At 42.3% G+C, this 20,832-nt stretch overlaps 1 protein-coding gene across 3 annotated transcripts in view; it reads right to left on the reverse strand.

The window, feature by feature from the left end:
- Mcc (MCC regulator of WNT signaling pathway) overlaps window positions 1–20,832 on the reverse strand; it is a 489,620-nt gene that overhangs the window by 87,480 nt on the left and 381,308 nt on the right. For all 3 annotated transcript variants that reach the window (XM_029559747.1, XM_029559748.1, XM_008825253.3), the window contains 2 exons: window positions 13,748–13,890; window positions 2,218–2,360 (listed from right to left, as the gene is read on the reverse strand). In XM_029559747.1, coding sequence (XP_029415607.1) covers window positions 2,218–2,360; window positions 13,748–13,890 — 286 coding nt within the window. The remainder of the gene's footprint in view (window positions 1–2,217; window positions 2,361–13,747; window positions 13,891–20,832) is intronic.

Raw genomic sequence — 20,832 nt, forward strand, 5'->3', positions numbered from 1 at the left:
TAATCACCCTTAATTATTTTCTGGTCAACCATCTAGATTTGGACCCTTCATTTATTATGGAGGTATGGAACCATATAAAAAATCTTTTCAATCCCTCCAGGATTGTAGCTTATTTAGTCATGGAATTAGCAGTAATAATCATTCTTGTCCTTTTGAGATGTCTCCTTAAGCAGGTGCAATGACAACAGAAAACTAATAAAACAACAGCACAGGTTCTTTTGGCAATTATAAATAAAGATCATGCTCCACCAAAGGTGGTTCTACAAGAATGGATAGCAGAGGTTTCAAAAAGCCTAAAAAGCACCCCGATACCTGACAGACCCACCATGGTGATGCTCCTTCAAGGGCTGATAGTCAATGATGGGTAAGGACCTACTGAGTAGGCCAACCTAAGACAGGCACAGTCCAAAATACTGAAGCACCCACGAGGTGGGGCCAACAAGGTCAGGACAAGGCATCCTGGCTCCTACTGGGCTGTCTAAAATAAAATAAAAAGGATGGCTATGTGGGGAAATGGGCCAGTAAATACTTCCGTTATTCAGGCTAACCTAAAACCTGCCATAAAGCACAACATCAAATGACGCAAACAGAGGACAGCGTGCTGCACCAATGAAGAGGAGACACATAGCCAAATGAACCAATGAGGATGGGGAGGGGGGTATAAAAGAAAGCACTAATGGCACAATAAACGAGCTTGCTTGCTAACTGCCGAGTGAGTCTCCCGAAGTCTGTGCTGTTGACTTCGTGTCTACTCATCCCCTACCCCCAACGGAGAGTCCTCAAGTAGCTAGCCCACTAAGGCAGGCAACACTAAGGCAGGCAAGAACAACATCTGGCGCCTAACGTGGGCATCTCAACTGCCACTATCCTACTCCTAGCAGTAATCATGCCCACTTAGACTTTTGTAATGGTTTCCTAACTAGTCTCCCCAGCTAACTCTGGATCTGTGGATTTTCTTTCCACACTACAGAGTGACTCAAAATGTAACTGACCATCTTAGCCTTTCCCCAACTATTAAAATCTTTCAACAGCTTCTTAAAGGTCTTCAGACAAAGACACCAACATGGTCTATAAGACCTGACTGATCTGGCTCCTGTAGGCACCTCCAGCCTCCATCTTCACACGACAAAGATCCTTCACCTTCTTGAATACATTCTTCATCCTCACTGAACCTCCTCATTTCTTTCTTTACCTGTGCAATTTCCACAGATTCTCCAGATCTTAGTTCACATCTTATATAGGTGTATAATTAAATACAGATGTGTAATAGGTTATTAAAATCTTGCTTTCCAACTAAATACTCAGCTCCATGAAAATTCATTACATATTCCTTCCTTTTCCTGGCTGTTCCACCTTTCTCCTACCTGGGAACATTTCCAAAGGTATGGTATACCTCACTCCTCTGACTTCATACCCTTTCAGAAATCACCTTAGTTTAAGTAACTTCAAGCTCTCAACCTCAGTCTGTCCACATAATCCAATAGGCATTTCCAAATAGACCACCAATTTGCATCATCTTGGCTGTGGCTTTCAGTGAGAACACATTATTTGGCATAAAAAGTTTCATGAAACAATATTGCCACTCTCTTGCTTTCCTATATGCTTTCATTTCTAAAAGAATTTTTTGAATGATCTCAAACTCAATAATATAGTATGACCTGCTGTTTAAAACATTATCTATCAGATATTTCCACTTACCTATTTTGCTACAAGTTCAAACATAATATTACTATTTCCCAACTCATTTCTCAACCAAATTTCTTACCAAGAAACCTGATCATCCTCTTAGTCACATTGGATCAACATGTTGCGGATACTTTGGATTCCTCCTCCTTACACCACAGTTGCTAAAACCTACTTGGCTTCTCCACTGCGAAGCATTACCACCCATTCCATCCTTTATTTTCCCACCATCACAGCTCTCATGGGAGTGTAACATGAAACAGTCTTTTAATCTGGCTTCCTGCTTCTAGAATTTTCAAGCAAAGGAGATGCACGTTTGAAATCTTATTCCTTTCAAAAAAGAAGGCTAACTTGGCTCCTAATTCTATTCTGACCAGTAAGGTAATGAGTAATACTGAAACAAATGTGCCTTCATCCACTCACCAAACATGTTGAATAATTAAATTTTAACTCAGAATGCCTTTGTGTTTCAAAGATTCCTCTTTCAACCCAGAAACCAAACTTAGGCTTGGGAGAAGGCACAAGAAGACTTACCCATGTCAGCAGTGACCATAGTAGATTGGTTTTCAGGGATGGAGGCAGAGGTCTGGTCTTGGTCCACACTTCTTGAGTCGTCATTGACCTCCTGTTGACTCTGACTAAGCTCTGACCGTAATTCTGAATATTCATCTTCCTCCCTGAGGAAAAAAAAAAGAGAGTCAGCCATCACTGACAGAGGGTGTAATATGAATCCTTTAAAAATACATTTTGTAAGGGCAAAACAAAGACATTCAGAAAGAAAATGGATTTCTCATCCAGTCCAGAGGGGCTGAGAGTCCTTTCAGGCCACGTGGATGGTCATATTTAAGGTAATGAAGCATATGAACCTGAAATAATCCTCTGTGTTCACATACCTATATACTAAACAAAACTAGTCTATCAGCTACTAGAAGTTTTTCCCTTCAAAGATTTCCTGAACACATTAGACCTCTTCACCTCCCTCAAACTATGAATAAAGAGCAAAGTAGACTAACATTGAGGCTACAATAAGCAAAATAGTGAGAAACTGATAAACAGCATTTATGTGGCCTCATCTGGAAGGGCCCACTGAGGACTTGCTCTTAGAACTTGACATAAGGTTGGAATTACTGTGAAATCTATCTGCAGAGCCAATGATTGCAAGAACTGGACAGCTCAGCATATCTAAGAAACATCGCACTTACCTTCCCTAAAAGATGATGGGTGAGAAGAAGAAAGCAAACTATTAAATGAGAGTCTACTCAATGTTGTTTCCTTACACTTTCCGACTTGCAGTTACAGACAGAAGACAACACTGAAACACAGCTGTGTTTCATTTGCACGCCTACACCTACCTACCTCTTTTGAGTCCTTCATGGTTATTCAATCTCTGAGCTGTGCTGTTAGTAAACAAGGAAGCTTCTGATTGAAATGTACATTTTAAAGTGCACACATGGTCTCCTCCCTATACCCTCACCACACATGCCACTCTCATACTCAATGGCTGGAGTGGAGATGGAGGGCACAGAATCTATGGTCTTGGGTTCTGAGTAGACCACGATGGTGGGTGGCTTGGGGAAGAGGCACCTGAGAAGATAAATCTATAAATCAGATAAACATGAATAAATCTCTACATCCACAATTCTCTCAAAAAAGCTATTTTCTCATAAGTAGGGATTTAACTGCTTCACAAGTGATGCTGGCTTTATAAGAAATTATATATGAAGCCACTCAGAAAACTGGGAAGACTGTGAGACAGTTTCGACAAGCCCCGGCAATAGAAAATATAAGTTAAAATGGGAGTGAAGGCAAAATATAGATTAAGAGTCTATAAATGTTAATTATTAGACACCTACAGAACTCAACAATAATTAGGCTTAGGAAAGAAAACAATTAAAAAAATACTCTCAATAGTTACCTTTCTGGTCTAGAGGGTAATTTTTTGTGAGCTGATATATCAGCTCTTCTTTTAGTAGGTACTTAAAATTCTGATTTTAGTTAATGGGGTATTTCATTTATGAGGAATAAACTATCTTTGTTGCACAGCCAACAGAATCAGCTTCAGCTTGGCTGGGTCGATGTTAAAGTGAAGAAGGTGAGTGACAGATCCTGCTGTTGTTCTGGTAGAATTGGCATTTTCAAAAATCTTTAATAGTCACCTTAAGCCTTGGCTTGGCAGATTCCAAATATATCGTTCTTGCTAAATCTGCTTTATGCTGAATTACTTCTAGGGATTAGTAGGGAGAACTTTATAAAGGAGTCAGTAGGGTGGGGGTGTGAGAAGAAGGCATCATGATGGAAACATGCTCTGAGAAGAGAGCTCAGTGGGAAGGAGAACTACAACACATTAGTGATGTCACCTGGACTGGAAACTTTTCATGTCATCAAACGCAAATGAAGGATCCCATTCAATGTATGTGAACACCAAGACAAGGATAGGAAAGCAAAGACTGCATGGATTCTATCTTCCAGGAAAACATGTTCACAATCATTTCTAATCCAAGACATGTGGTGGGTAGACACAGGAGAATCAGGGCTGCTTCCTGATGACCTTCCCAGAAGCAGCAGCTCCACATAAATCTCAAGGCAAGTAGATCTCAGGGAGCTTATCAGGATGAAAGAGCATACACAAAGCTCAGAGCTGTGAGGCGTAGAGTTTAGTGAGGAATGAGGTACTTGGTATAGCTGCAACCAAAGTGGGGTGGGGTCTTGATTGGGCAGTTTTGAGCAACAGGAAAATTTATTATATTGGAGAGGCAATAAAAAAAAAAACCCAAACAATGCAACCTAACCGGTTAGATGGTAGAAAAAAAATTATGACACAGGAGGTGTGAGAATGCAGGGGAAAGAATAAATGCCATCAACATCTTGTGTAGAAACATAGGACGGAAAAGAAGGCGCAGAGTGACCTGACAGGAAGGGGCTAGGTAAGCACATCTGATCCCTGGGGAAACTCCTCCAATGGCAATTACAGGAATTCTAGAGTAAAAGCAACATACACAGAGTAATCAGTAGAGGTAGAGAGAAGATCAGAGGTTTTGCGGCATAGTGAGGGCTAAAATAGGTTCAAATGAGCCCAAACATTAGAAGATGTGGGCAGCCCGACCTCTCCCAAAGATGACGAACAGATTTTCAAAGCTTCACCATTCCCACCAGCACTGGTCCTGAAAGGAGACTAGAATCCAGGGAAGGGAAAGGACAAAAACAAACTCTCTCAGGGCCCTTTGACAGTACATGGTTGCGCTATGTGAAAACGGATGATGGGGCCTTTTTACCTTCCAGAGTACAGGCCCATCAAGAGCAATGGAATAGGTCAAAGGACTGCTGGTCCACAGCAGTTTTACCAACACTAGATTCAGTACTGTGAGTAGGAAGCTCTTCTGCAGTCTTGAGTCACTGCCTGTGAGTGCCTCACTAAAGACACATCCTTGGTCTCTTCAAGTGTCTTCACTGGCCCCTTTTAACTGTATACATAGTAACGTGTGTGTGTATGTGTGCGTGTGTGGTGTCTCTACACACCTGTGTGCACACATGCAGAGGCCAGCATATCCTGTTCTATAATTCCTCACCTGATTTTCTGAAGAGAGTCTCTCACTGAACCAGGGCTCACTGTTCAGGCTATACCAGCTGGCCAACAAGCCCAGGCAATCCTCTGATCTCTATTCCCATAATGCTGGGTTTATAAGCACATGCATGACCATGTCCAGGTTTGTTTTCTAAATGCGGGTGCTAGGGATCCAAACTCAGGTCCTCAGGCATGTATAGCAAGTGTTCTCACTCTCTGAACCATCTTCCAGTTCCCTATACAGTAACTCTCAATGCAGTAGCAAATTATTTCTTGGTGTAGGGATGCCTTCTCCCCCCCGCCCCACCCCCCCAAAACCCGTATATCCACTGCTAATTCTGGTGATAAGAAAATGTGAAAAATATTCCCCAAGGAAACCATATTAAACCACCAAAACAGAAGCTTAGATAAACTTGTAATTTCTGAAGATGGGCTTACAAAGTTCTCAAGTGTTTATCTTTGGAATGTAATGGGTCCGCTCACAGGATTCTAGATGTCCATGGTTCCATTCACTCAGAAGCAATGGAAAGTGCTCCCAAGTTGCTTTATTTAGATTTGCAATTTATTTACTTTTATTATTAAAAAAAATAGTTCATTTATTATTTTTATTTTATGCGTAGGAGTGCATCGCCTGCATGTGTATAAGTGCACCTGCATTGTGCAATGCCGCAGAAGTCGGAAGAGGGGGTACCATCCCCAGAACTGGAGTTACAGATGGTTGTTAGTCACCATGTGGGTTCTGGGAAGCGAACCTAAGGCCTCTGCAAGATCAGCCAGTGCTCTTAACCATGGAACCATCTCTCTAGGCCCTAGAGTTGCAATCCATTAATACTTGCTACTAGTTGTAACCCCACAACAAAGTCTCCTAAGGAAGCAAGCACTAAAAACCACACTTGTATGGCTATGTGATGACCAGCAGGGGCAGAAAAGTCACAGGCTGCCATAATGGAAGACTTCTTAAAGGCCACTCAGGCCATGATAGGTGCTTTTATTTTAGAAATAAGATGATCAAAACTTAAAGTGAAATGACTTACACATTATGCAACTAGTGATTACTGCTGCCTTTAATCTCAACACCCAAGAGGAAGTAGGCATATCTCTGAGAGCTCAGGGTTGGTCTGCTGTACAAAATGAGTTCCAGGCCAGCCAGGGCTACACAGGAGACCCTTTCTTTAAAACAAAACAAAGAAACAATGACGCAATCTAATATTGTGGACTAAGAATATAATTTGTTTTTCCTTACTTATAAAAACTCTTCTTGAGCTGGGCGTGGTGGCGCACACCTATAGTCTCAGCACTTGGGAGGCAGAGGCAGGCAGATCTCTGTGAGTTCAAGGCCAGCCTGGTCTACATAGTGAGTTCCAGGACAGCTGGGGCTACAGGGAGACCCTGCTTCAAAAAGACCAAAAAAACAAACAAACAAACAAACAAACAAAAAACCTTGTCTTGTTTCAGGGTAAAACTATAATTCTTTTTTTTTTTTTTCTGCCTTTTTGAGACAAGATTTCACTGTGCAGCCCTGGAACTTGCTATGTAGACTAGGCTGGCCTTGAACTCCAGAGAGGTCTGTCTCCCAAATGCTGGAATTAAAGGCGTGTACCATCATGCCTTGCTTGAAAGTAGAATTCTTACTATGTTGTCTAGACTTCAAGTGGAAGTTCTATGGCATCATGAGTGTTGACAAATACCACATCACCCACTATCCTCACAGCTACTTTATTTGGGATGGACATCCATGCCTTGCCATTGGGTTGAAACCAATTGGAAGATATTCCACATGGTTGCTCACTTGCCTTGATATCTGTCAGTCTATTGCAGTTAGCAAACCCATACTACTTGACCTGGTATATATATTTTTTTTTTCTAAATTTACCCACATTATGTCTTTCTTACAATGGAAGGCAAACTGTCCCTGAAATGGCTGAAATATGGAGGAAATGTGTTCCTTTCAAGTCTCTTAAAGAATCAATTACAAGAAGTAGGCGGTGAGACTCCTCTTGACTTTTATCTCCCATTTCCCTAGGGTACAGGGAAAGACGAGGTTCATCTGTGCACCTACCTCCTGGTGAATAGCTGAACAAGGAAAGTTTTGAAATGTTCTTACATGGATATAATAATCCATCTTTGTCTTAACAAGATCTGATATGAGATTCACAGATAATGATTTACAGATGCTGAACTGGGATTGTGCATACTACACAGGAAGACATGGGTGAGAGAAATACAAAGTTTCTGGGTTTCATTTCATTCTATTTCACTGGTGAGGACCACGGTTAATCATGATGTTGGGAGTTAAAGAGGTCTTGGTCACACTGCTTGACGAAGCCCATGACTGACATGCTAGCTGAAAGGCCAGGAAGAACAGTAGTCCTGAAGCAGCCCTCAAATCCTGGCAGGCAGATGACATCACAAAACTCAGCTCCATCTGGGTGTCTTGTTCTCAAGTGAGGGACCTCCTGGAGAGAAGGTAGAGGGTTCAGTGCAAAGACATACAGAGACTGAAGAGACAAAGGCAGTCAGTGGTTTGAGGTGGCTGCCCTTCAGAGTTGAAAGGTACTGGAGAGCAGGCCTGAGACCCAAGGCTTCAGGTAGAACTCAGCACTGTAGGAGAAGGTCCAGGACATGCAGGGGCCCAGATGTTTTTAAAAAGCCCATTGAGAAGGAAGGGAGACTTTCAGGCAAATGCTATGGAAAGGGAACTGAACTTTAAAAAGGATACTCTATTTTTCAATTAAAAAAAAATCTATTCTGTATGAAATACAACAAAATTTAATAAAAAACAAATTTTAAAAAAAATCAGCATTGCTTGGGCATGGAAGGGCCCATTCAGCACTGGAGAACCCAAAGCAAAAGGCCAGCCTGGGCTACATAAAGTCTCAGGCTAGTCTGAGTTATGCAGTTCAATGTTGTCTCAGAAAATAAATAAAAATTAGTGGGCTGGCAGGGGAGGTCACATGCATAGCATGTGTGGGTCTCTGGGCTCTATCTCCACTGGAGCAAAAGGGGAGGTGGGAAGAAGAAGGGAGAGGAAGAAAGAGGAAGGGAGAGACTCAGGGAGAGAGAGAGGTCTTCAGTGTCTTATGCTGCTCAGATATCAAAACAGAATAGCACAGACTAGGTGGCTTAAACAACAGAAATGTGTCTTCTCATGGTATGGAAGAGGGAAGCTCAAGAGCATGTGCCAGCACCATCATGTTCTGGAGGGGCCTCTGCCTGGCTTGCAGATGGCTTTCTCACTGTGTCTTCATGGAGAAAGGGAGGAAAGGAGGGAGGAGGGCGGGAACTGGACACATGCACAAGCTCTCTGGTGTCTTTTCATGGGGCAGTATCCCACCATGAGAGCCCCACCCTCCTGACTTCATCGGACCCTAATCTCCCAAAGGCCCATCTCCACACCTGTCATACTGGTGACAGAGAGATGAGGGAAGGCCATTAACAAAGGGGTTTGGGGAAAAACTGTTGAGAGAAGCCAGAAAGCAGCAGAGCAAATGGAAAATGAAGCAGAGAACAAGTCAGAAGAGTCAGCAGTGAAGGGCTGATATTAGGAGTAGCTTTGGGGAGAGAAAACAATCTCGTGGAAGAAGAGAGCTCATGTTTAATTTGCTTAGATACCATTTTTTTTTTGCTTTTTGGTTCCAAAGTACGTATTTTTTTTTCATTTTCCCTAAACAGTTATATAATTTCCCCAAGTCAAACATTTTTGAAAAGGTACTATAATATACAACAAGGTGGAAAGGCGCATATATCAAAACAGTATGTGTTGTATGATCCAATTTGTTCAAAATACTTATGAATAAAACTTTTCACAAGGCCATATACACAAAATGTTCAGTGTGTGTTTCCACGAGGTGGAATTTGGGAAACGTCAGGCAGGGATCAGTTAGGAAAACAAACTGAACCAGATGACACGAACAGAAAGCATAGCATTCAGGCAGGTCTGAACTTGCAAAACTGTTGGAAGAACAGAGGTGATGGGGTGGGTGGGTGGCTGCCATCAGAAGCTGTCAGATTTGTCATCGCAACCCCGGTTCCCCCAAATCATGTAGCTGCTTCTGTTGCTGCACACCTGCTCATACCTCCATGACTGGCCAGTCAAGGCAGGACTCCACGCCTGCACTCTATGTCCCCTGCCATCATGGCCTAGAGGGAATGCATAACACCTCCAGTTTCTATCCAGACCAGGTGAGCACATCTCAGTGGCAGAGTAAAAACTGCATCAGAAACACAGCTGGGAAGAGGGTTTGGGAAGTTGCCTCAGAGCAAATAATGAGAGAATATGGTACCAGACCCAGAGCCATCACAGTCTACATTGACTACTCAGTGACCACCCAGCAAGCCCATTGAAATTCCCAAATCACAGCGTAAATGACACCAGTCTCCTGCAACTGTCTTTCTATTCAAAGTAAATGAGTTTACCCTCCCTCCAAAATGGGAAATCCACCATACCATCAGTTTTAACAGTCACTTGTAGGTGGTCTTTCCTCCTCTTCTAGTCAGTGACAAACCTGACTAGATGTCAGGAAACCTAGCTACCAAATTACAAGCTTTACCAATTCACCATACAAAATACTGAAAAAAGAGGAAAAAACATCCATAAATATATAAACAGGTAAAAAAATATGTATACTTTGGCCACCTTTTCTGCAACTGGTCATGAGGCTATAGTTGTCATATTTATAGCTTTCTTTTCTTTACTAGGAAATCTTTTGGTTTGTTCAGCATCTAGGTTAGTTAGAATTAGTTCTTTACCTACTAAAGCATTCCAAAGTCTTTATTCTTGAAAGGCCCAGGCCTGCATTAGCCTTCTCTTTCTCCACTGTTAGACAATGTCTAAGAAGTATCCTAGAAAAGCCCAGGTTCCAAATATAGTCCTCACTGCCCTATTGAAGAAGAAAGGTACCCATGCACTTAACGTCATTCTTGTGTGCATCTAATATTATTTTATGAATGATTTTATATTTTAGGACATATTACTCACCTTATAGTGGTTTTATGAATGCTTACTAAAATCTCTGTTGAAAAAGGAATCAGAGCTAAAATAGAGAAAGCTATCATTCTCCAATGGAGAAACGAATACCAAAGTTACCTAATGGAACACCTGTTTGAAACAATCTTGCTTGCTAAGGCACCTACAATAAACTCTGTTGTTAAAGAATATCTTAACTCCTGCCCTAAATATCCACATCTACAAACATACCTGCAGAAGGAATTTCCCCTTCATGGTCATAGGAAAAGTAAGCACCTATGCTGATAATCACATAGGTTGTAACTTAAACCTACCAGCGTTGTAACAGTTAAACAAAGATGCAAGGAGACCTATAAAAACTGTGAACTTGGGGCTGGAGAGATGGCTCAGTGGTTAAGAACACTGATTGTTCTTGAAGAAGACCCAGGTTGGAATCCAAGCACCCACATGGCAACTAACAACTGTCCGTAACTCCAGTCCCAGGGAATCCGACAGCCTCTTCTGACCTCTGAGGGCATTGCACAACACAGGTGCACTAACCTACGTGTAGACAATACACACATACACATAAAATAAAAAATGTTTTTAAAATGTGAACGAATAAACTTTCCTGATTTCTCCATGTTTCTTGGGTGCCATCTCTGTGTGTAGCAAGTCCCCTGCCTCAGCTTCCCATAACACGATGGCACAGAAGCAACTGTCTCACCCCAATAGTCACTCCAGCCAATACAATAACCATTTATTTACTTTGTAATTCAGTGACATGGAAACTACAAAGGACCGGGAGGTTGACCATGGAACCATTATGAAATTCTCCATAGATGTATATGTTCCCTTAGGAATTAAGACTTGCCAACTAACAGAGCTCAATGTTGCAAGGAAGGCAGGTTTTTAGGTGTATGATTAAGATAAGACTGAGAACTGATACGAGGATAAAGACACTTACAACCCTGCCACTCCCTCTATGTCCCCTTCTTGATCCTTGGATCTTAAAAAGGCAGCACCATAAACTAGTGCTAGTAGGAAGCATTTTCCTCATCTCCAGGGAATTGAAAAAAACAGACATGGCTTCAGAAGTAAGGGACCTGGGCTATGTCAGGACAGTTAAGAATTCATCCATGGCATTTTGTTCCTGCACTGGGATCACCACAGCATAGCAGGAGTGGAGGGCAAATGGATTTTCTGCAGTGCTGCAAGTTGGGAATATGCCTGAGCCTCCAGAGCTTAGGACTGACAGGAAGAGCCATGTCTCACTGACCCCCCATGTCTACACATTTTATAGTCTGGCAGGGAGTCCCCTCAAGGAGGAGTCCCCTCAAGGAGGAGCTCATTCATTTACATAATGAAAATGGGCAGAATGTCATGTGACATCTGAATAGATGCAATATTCCTTTAAATAAGAGGCACCAATACATACATGTTTATGGTCAAGCAGCTCACTGGTATGTGTTTGTTTGTTTGTTTGTTTGTTTTATAAGATAGCGTCTCATTCTGTAGCCCTAGCTGATCCGCAACTCGCTATGCAGACCAAACTGTCCTCAAACTCAGAGATCAGACTGCCTCTGCCTCCTGAGTGCTGCGACTAAATGCGTGCCACCATATCCAGCTTTACTGCAGTTTAGAACCAGTCAAGCCATCACATTCAATTCTAACATCTTGAAGCTGAGCTGTGAGGTGATGTGATACATTTCTCTCACAACTTACTATGCCCATTTACTTTGACCTTCTCAAGTTTTTTTAAAGTGTAATGTATTTGAATGGAAATCACAAATTTACCAAGGCACTCTGTTCAGCTCTTTCAAATCTACTATAATCATTTCTTTGGGCTAAAAATTCTTCTCTGCTCATGTATTGCTAACCTACAATCACTCTATAGACCAAGATACAATTTAAAAACCTTGAACTTCTAAATTAGAATATGAAATTTATTGTGTGGCTCCAAGTCAGTGTAAAATTTTCCATGATTCTGCCCGGAAAACAGATGCCCATCAGCACCCTCATCAAGAAGCCCCATCATTACTGAGACTCTGAAAATGCATCCAGAGTCTCCTCTGAGCCAGGGTTCTTTCAGGGAGAATTTAAAGCAGCTGCCTCTAGATTTTCCAATTATGGTTTGTATGAGCATTCCATGAACAAAGCGCCCTTTTCCAGGAAGGTAGGTGCCAACCATTCCTCTGTTCAGGGATGTTCATCTACACCACAACTTGCAACTCAGCAAGTCTCCTTGAACAACAGGGCAAACACAGGCAACTGAGCACTGCACACTGAAGATACAGGGGCCAACTAGACAGATCAGTTAGGGATGCAGAAGCCCTGACAAACATCTTTATGAAAGGAAAACTAAGCAAAAGCAGAGGCTCTCTGGGTTCTAACTCGATCTATCTTCTGCTGACTAGTCGTTCCACCACCAGCATTCTTTCAAAGTCTGTCTTTCTCACTATTAGAGCAATGGGTCAAGACTCGGCTTAGGAATCTGGTAAGAGGATAAGTCACTGTTGATAAACAACTTGGGATAAGCTCAAAATACTAACAGATTATCTAGAATCTCACATAATGCTTGGCTCTAAGCCACATTCATGAATCTCAGAATCTCTAAAAGAGGCACATAGTCTGTAGAAGATCTAGTGAATACAAGAGGCTGTGAGGATACCAATCAACAGACAATGGGACCTCTACTTAGAACTCATTAATAAAGCACTTTACTCAATGTCTGGTTCTATACCCTTAGCAACAAACTGAGCATCACAACTTCTACCCAGTCCACCCTCTGAGTGGTTGTAAGGATTAAAATCCAAAGAGGAAAACCCAGGTCAAGGCACATGGCTGGCTCAGCTACAATAAAAAGCCTTCTAATTCACGGGGGCTGCTTCAACTCTAGCAGCCAAGCACAAACCAGGCTGGGGTGTCCATACCAATGCCTCTAGAGGCAGGATCAAGTTCATTTTCCAAAGAAAATAAGTGTTACCGGAAATCTTGGGGGAGTCCAGGTAGAGGCGTCACATGATACAGAGGAAATTGGAGTCCCTTCTTAGACTCTTAGTCTCAGTAATAAAAGAATTTAAGAACGGACAGAAACAGAAGCACAAGGACAAACAACAGATTCAACAGAAGCTTGAAGACAATTTATTAAGACTTTAAAAGGAAACCCCAGGGCAGGCAAGCTGTAAATTTCACGGCTGCCTGGAATTGGAGAATGGAGAAGATAAGCTGGCATGGAGGTCAGCCACCTGGTGACAAGCAGCCACACAGCAGGGAGGGGAGCTTTGGGAAAGAATAAGGAAAGACAAATCCTTAGTTAGGGAGTTTAAAAGCTCAGAGCTCAGAAAGGCAGACAGACCCATTCAAACACCATGATGGCTTATAGGGATTGTACTAGAGGGCTGCAGTCCTGGGAAGGGAAAGCACATTATCTTAAACCCACCTTCCTAGGGGCAGTCCCCTACCTATCCAGGCCCTTCACCTAACCCACAAGATTAACCCTTAAGGGAGGAAACAAGGGCATGTCTCCACTAAGTAGGCTTCATTCGTTACAATACCTGATGGTGGTGCCTTGCAGGCGGTCTATCTTCTTGTTCAGCTCCGCAATGACGCTGTGGAGTTCTGTGATGCGCTCCTCATAGCGAAGTGTCGTGCGCTCCTGGACATCCTCATGTTCTCTCATCAGGTGTGACTGCTCACACTAGGAATAAGAACACAGAACACAGTATGGAAATGTGGATGAGTGGACATGCCTTTTGGAGAATGATTCTGTGTTTCATGGCTTCAAACCGTGAGTCTCAATACTGGGTATGCCCCAAATAAAGCACTCACTGGCTCCTTGACCAACAACCCTAGTTAACCCCTGAAGTCACGGTTAAACTTTACAATGCCCCTGGAGGAAAGATGTAAGGCTTTGCCTTTCCGGAACTCATCCATGCTTCCTCTGGGAAACAGTCTCTTGGCCTCTGCAGAGTCTTTTGGAACTATCCATCTATTCTGCTTGCCCCTAGCCGAGAAAGGGGCCAGAGGCCCAAGGTGAGTTCATCAGACACCTTCTGTAATTCTGAATCTCGAGCAAGTGGGCCTACAGTTGCACAGTGTCGATTCATCCACAGTCTTGAAGGGCCTGTCCCCTGGTTCCTTCTCACAATTTATTGCTTTTTTCCTGAAGTTTACCACAGCATGCTTTAACTACTTTTCAACCAAAGGACACTATGTGGTATGGTAGCATATTTGGGTGAGTTGGTCTTTTTATGCGGGAGGGGGGGAGAAGGACTGGGTTATCTTAGAATTTAATGCTATTCAATATCCTCTTCTTCCAGACTATAAACTCCCAGAAGGCAGGGACTAGATATTTTCATTATTTAGCTACTTCCCTGGTCCCGATGGCAGATGGCCTGGTTCATTGTGGGTGATCTAGAAGTGTTATGAACTGACACATTGTGATGTGTCACAGTCATGAAGGCTACCTGTGGAAATCATGAGAAAAGAGGCTGTGGAGCCCCCGTGCTCAGGCACTGATGGCCTAAGAAGCAGTACATGCTATAAAAACATTTTGCAGAAAGAATTTAAATCCTAAGATGACGGTTCACCTTTATTTCTCTCTACCTTCCTCAATTCCCATTAGTCAGTAGTAGCTGATTTCATTTACATAACAATAAACACTCACAGGTGATGGAGCAAGTGGTCTAGCTCTGACCTTGTCTGCTACACTCAGTGGTTATTAATTTCCTATATAGCAGGGAAATTTTAATTTCATTTTCAACAAGGTTTTCCTAATGCCAAGAGCCATATATACTTGGCAGCTCTACAGGCTTGTGTTTCCAGTCCTAGGGGAAGGCAGGGAAGGGGTAAGACTTCTTATCCACCATTCTTCAGGTCCTCCTCCTCCCTAAATCAGACCCAGGACACCCTCAGAGCTTTAAAAACAAGATCAGAGGTTGTTAAATGTGGATCACAACCTTCATGCAATCATAGCTTTCAGAACAGTACTGATGTGAATTATCTACAATGATAACCTGAAACACTAAATAGCCTCAACTCAAAGTCAAGCCACAGGAAATAAGTGGGACCAGGGGTGAGGATGAAAATAGAGGAAAGGCGACTCCTAAGGGGCTGGGGGTGTCATTCAATGGTATGGTACATGGTTAGCAAAGGTTTTAATCCCTGGTACCAAAGAAAGCCACATTTATGTGGAAGCTTTACTAAAACAAGAGTGATCAGTAACTGGACAAAAATACTTCTTTCATGCATTTAAGCAGTTTTCATACCCCAAATAATAGTATCTCAACAACAGCTTCAGTTAATAAAGGAAAAATCTGGGGCTGGAGAGCTAGCTCAGCAGTTAAGAACACTAAATGTTCTTGCAGAAGACCCAATTCGAATCCCAGCACCCACATGGCACCTAACAATTGTCTGTAACTCCAGTTCTAGAGGATCAGATGCCCTCTTCTGACCTCCTTGGGCATTTCATGACATGGGTGCATTTCTATACATGCAGGTAATACATGCATACACATAAAATAAAAATAATAAATAAAATATTTTAAAAAATAATGAATGAAAAATCTTGGGGGCTGGAGAGATGGCTCAGCAGTTAAGAGCACTGGCTGCTCTTGCAGAGACCTGAGTTCAGTTCTCAGAACCCACTGGTGGCTGACAACCACCCATAACTCCAGTTCCAGGGGATACAATGCCCTCTAATAGCCTCTGTGAGAACTGTATGCATGGGTTCACCTACACACATGCAGGCTATACATTTATACCCATAAAACAAAATTAATAATTAATTAATCCTTTCCTCTTTCTCTGTAACATCTAAGAACAGAGTACTGCTTCTCTCATCCCCTGCAAAGTACCTATGAGCTCTTGCTGCTGGTCTCATTCCCACCCCCGATAGTGTGTGCTGCATTAGTATGCTTATAGAGTGGACACTCGTGTGAAGGGCTACAGAACCAGAAATGCTGACAGGACAATGCCAGAGCCTTCTGCATTCCACCACTGCCACGCTCGTTTTCCATTTTCAGTCCTCTAGACCCACTTTTCTGTGCAGTGCGTCCCACACAAACTTAATGAGCCCCTCTGCTCCCTGAATGCCTCACTCATTCTTCCTTTTCTATAGTCTTTATAGGCTAGCAGGCCACTACCACCAACTATGCTGGCAAGAAATGGCAAGAAAGCCCCATTAATGACAAAGACGTGCAGGGCTTATACAAGGCACAGAATGACTTGGAAGCCAGACAAGGCAACAAGAACATCCCTGGGGACTGTTCTGGACCACCCCAAACAACAATCCTGTGGGGACATTCAGACACCAGATGGAAAGTAAACAGACAACATGTGGTACTGAGCCACCTTTGCCCCAGTATCCAGCTGGAAAGTTCACCTCGAGGGTGTGTGCAGACAACAGAGAGCTGGGAGTCACTCAGAAACACTTGTAGCTAAAAGAAGTAAAGACACAGGGTGTGTATGTGGAATTCGAGAGTTCATTTGGGATAGTAACAAGAACATATTGAAGGGGAAATAAAAAAACCCTTCTTTTAGCTGTGGGGAAACATGTCTAGCTTATATTCCTTTACAAATAGCAGTCATTCCTGATTTCCCTGAATGTCTATGAAACTGAGTGTTACAGGGGAGGGGACTATGATACATATTTTAAAGGGAACTACAATCAGATGGACTGAAGAAATTCCCAGAAAGCTGGAGAATAAGGAACAGATCCAAGTGAGGTAGGGAAAATATATGGTAGCTGGGTACCCTGGGATTTCTCAGTCAGAAGTGAATACTGAAAATCATTCTCAACTCCTAACACTGCAGTGAAAATGGCTGAGGGGCATTCATGAGGGCTCATCCGTGCAGGCCAATGGCTTCCTACCGACACACTCCATTCACTGTACTTACTGAACACACACCAAGCATTCAGTGACAATCATCTCAGCATCTCCAGGCTGTGACCTAGGGAAGTGCAGATCAAGACTCACAAGGGTGGCCATGGAGGAGGCCATGGAGGAGGAAACAAGCAGTGATCCACTAAAGCCAAGGAACTCACAAAACACCCCTGTGAATAGCTCCCACTGAAGTGCACAAGAGTTAAGGCCAGGGATGAAGCAGGAAGAGTGAAAAAGAGTGGATGGCACCTGTGACAGACAAAGCCATTCCAAAAATGACTGCTTCCTTTCCTACCCAGACTACAGGCAGGAATAGTGGTTAGTGTGAAGCCTGCTCCATTACTAACTTGATGGACCCAGTCTCTACCTACCCTGAGTTTCCTGATCCTGGAAGGATATTTTTTAAACTGGTTGGAAATGTGGTGTCATTAGGACATAGGCCAGGCCACACTTTCATTAACTATTTATTCACTTACAAGCATTTATCTCAGTAAAGCCTCACTCAGGGAAAACAATGATAGAAACTAAACAGGAAAAAAGGGTTGTTCCTATGATTATGACATTTGCATGAATTTTGAACTGAACTTTTTTATTTGTATCTCCTCAAACATCTACTACTGTTTCTTCCCCTTGAGGCAGGGTCTCACTGTGTAGTTAGTCCAGGGTGGTCAAAAACTATCCCCTTGTCTCCCGAGAACTGGGATAGCAGGTGTATGCCCCCATGTCTCACTGCTATCATTCCTTCACAGTGAAGACACTGAGACTCCTTTCTTGGGGTTTTAAAAATGTAGAGTACACCATTGATGACTACAATCGCCCTTCTGGGAAATGACAGCAAGCACATCACTTCCTGCCCCTAACTATAACTTGTACCCATTGATAACTTTTCTCCAGGTGTCTCCCTCGTTCCTCATTCTTCACAATTACTGACAATCACCATGCACGGGCACACTGTTAGCACCTCTGCTGACAATCAGTTGGATACCAGAGCATGGCTCTGCATTCCTTCCCACTAGCCCATGTGTCTGTTTTCTGTCAGTGCCATGCAGTTTGATTACTATAGCTTGGTAGTGTATTTGGAAGCAAGGCAGTGCAAGGCGTCCTGCTTTGCTCTTTTAACTCAAGCTTCCTTTGGCTATTTCCTGCCTTGGTGTTTCTATGGAAATTATTATCAAGTTTTCTAGTTCTGTAAGGAATGCCACCTGTAATTTGATAAGGGTTACAACCATATTTGTAGGCAGCTCTGGGCACTGTGGAAATTTTAACAATACTGATTATTCTATTCACAAACATGGGATGTCTTTCCATTTTTTGTGTGTTTCCTTTAATCAGTGTTTTTTGTTTAGATTTGTTTTATTTATTTCAAAACCATATGATTAGAAGAGGCATTTCATTACAAGAGCATTGACATATTCAATGACATTTCCAGAGCTAAGATGCTTCTCTTTCAAAACTAGCTGAAATTATTAAGTTTACAGTTGAATAAATACAATTATACAATATTGTACTCCATATAAACCCTGTAAGACATAAAATTAAATGAGGTTTTAAACTTTGAAAAAGATCTCCATTTCATTATTAAAATACAGTTTCATACAGAAAAATTCATTTTAAATACAATTGATACTAAGATGAATATGCATTTCTAATCTCTATATTTCTGATTATTACTAGTCACAGTCAGTTTCTTTCTGAGCTCCTTAGCATCTGAGCATGGATATAAAGTCATCAGGTAGATTTCAATGGTAATGTTTTCACATCTACTAATTAATAAGGAGCAAACTTTTATGCTTTGAAGAATTTTTTTTTATACACCCACTTCCCAGGTAGGACCCTCCCCATAGCCTACCTCCCCCTACTAGAGCCCTTATACTCTGATATCCCTGCTACTGTCTGCTGTGTTGTCGGTACCCCCAGCCATTCCCCACTACTTGTCCTTCTGGTGAATCTAGTCAGGTATTCCTCATCTAGCGGTAACCAGTTGACAGTATTCCTTTGGATAAGATTAGGTCTGCTGTTCAATTTCCCAGTTCTATGCTGGGTTACTATCTGGGAATCCCTTTGGCCACCCTGGCCAACAACTCCAAAGAAGGTATCACCTGTTTGGCATTGTTGCTTGTTGTGTAGCCTTTAGCTATACATATGGACTGTTATGAAATTATTTTGAAAACCAGAGAGAACCATATTACTCCTACAATCTACTGACAAATTATACATAGCAGATCAAGAAATATATGTCTAGGTAAAGTTTATCTGAGAACAACTGGTCATTACCCAAGATTTATCTGCAAGACACACAGTAATTAAAAATGCCAGAATGGTGGAACTGTGAAGATGACTCAAAGGTCCTGCTTGACCATGGTTGGCTTCGCTTGGAAGCATGGAGGAAATGATTCCACTGTGTTGACCCTCCTCTTTATAGACTGGACAGTGGTTCAACTCCATCTGGGGGGTCTCCCACCACCATTATTGGACATTTTGAGAGATGGTCATAGTCCCCTGGAACTAGTTGACGTAGGAGGGCAAGGAGAAAACGGACTCAAAGGTCCTGCTTGACCATGGTTGGCTTCGCTTGGAAGCATGGAGGAAATGATTCCACTGTGTTGACCCTCCTCTTTATAGACTGGACAGTGGTTCAACTCCATCTGGGGGGTCTCCCACCACCATTATTGGACATTTTGAGAGATGGTCATAGTCCCCTGGAACTAGTTGACGTAGGAGGGCAAGGAGAAAACGTGTCCTTTATGTCCCTCTGACCAAATTATTATAGATCTCAAAGTATGTCTGTTAAACACCCAAAAGAGTTAGTTCCACCACTCAGGCATTTTTAATTACTGTGTGTCATGTAGATAAATCTCAGGAAAAGACCAGTTATTCTCAGATAAACCTCACCTAGACATATATTTCTTGATCTGGTATGTATAATTTGTCAGTAGGTTGTAGGAGTAATATGGTTCTCAGTGGTTTTCAAAGCTAGCTAGGCATTGTTTATCTCTCACATGGTCTCACCCCTCCATCATGGTTTTTCTTCTTAAGGTGCCCCCATTTTCCCCCTTTCTCCCTTACTAATACCCTTCTCCTATGGTCCTACCTCTCTTGAGCTCCTTCTTTCCCTATATCCCCTATATCCCCTAGGTTCCTTCTATACCCTTCCCTCCCCACTCCCTTAAACTAACCCGATTTTTATCCATATCATCCTTATCAAGGCCTGTTTCCTATTGCTCTTCTCTTTCAGGTTCTTTCTTTTCCTTTATGTCCCTGTTTCCTTTCAATTATCCTGGCTCCTATATTTATGTCTGGATACATACTCCCTTATCAGGATTTGGTTAATGGATCCAAATATGAGGGAGAACAAACGTCGATTTTTTTTTCTGAATGTGTGTTACTTCACTTAGTATAACAGTTTCTAGTTCCATCCATTTACCTGCAAATTTTATAATGTCATCTTTCTTTACTGCTGAGTAAAACTCCATCGTATATATGAACCACATTTTCATTATCCACTCATCAACTGAGGGACATCTAGGTTGCTTCCATCTCTTAGCTATTGTGAAAAGAGCAGCAACAAACATGGACGTACAAGTTTCTCTGCAATAGGACGAGTTCTTTGGGTATATGCCAAGGAGTGGTATAACTGGGTCAAATGGTAGGTTCATTTGTAGTTTTTTAAGAGTTCTCCACACTGCTTTCCATAGGGGCTGAACCAGTTTGCAGCCCCACCAGCAGTGGATGAGTGTTCCCCTTTCCCCACATCC

The sequence above is a fragment of the Nannospalax galili genome, unplaced genomic scaffold (genome assembly GCF_000622305.1).
Source record: "Nannospalax galili isolate Female #2095 unplaced genomic scaffold, S.galili_v1.0 scaffold128, whole genome shotgun sequence".
In the NCBI taxonomy this organism is placed as follows: Eukaryota; Metazoa; Chordata; class Mammalia; order Rodentia; family Spalacidae; genus Nannospalax; species Nannospalax galili.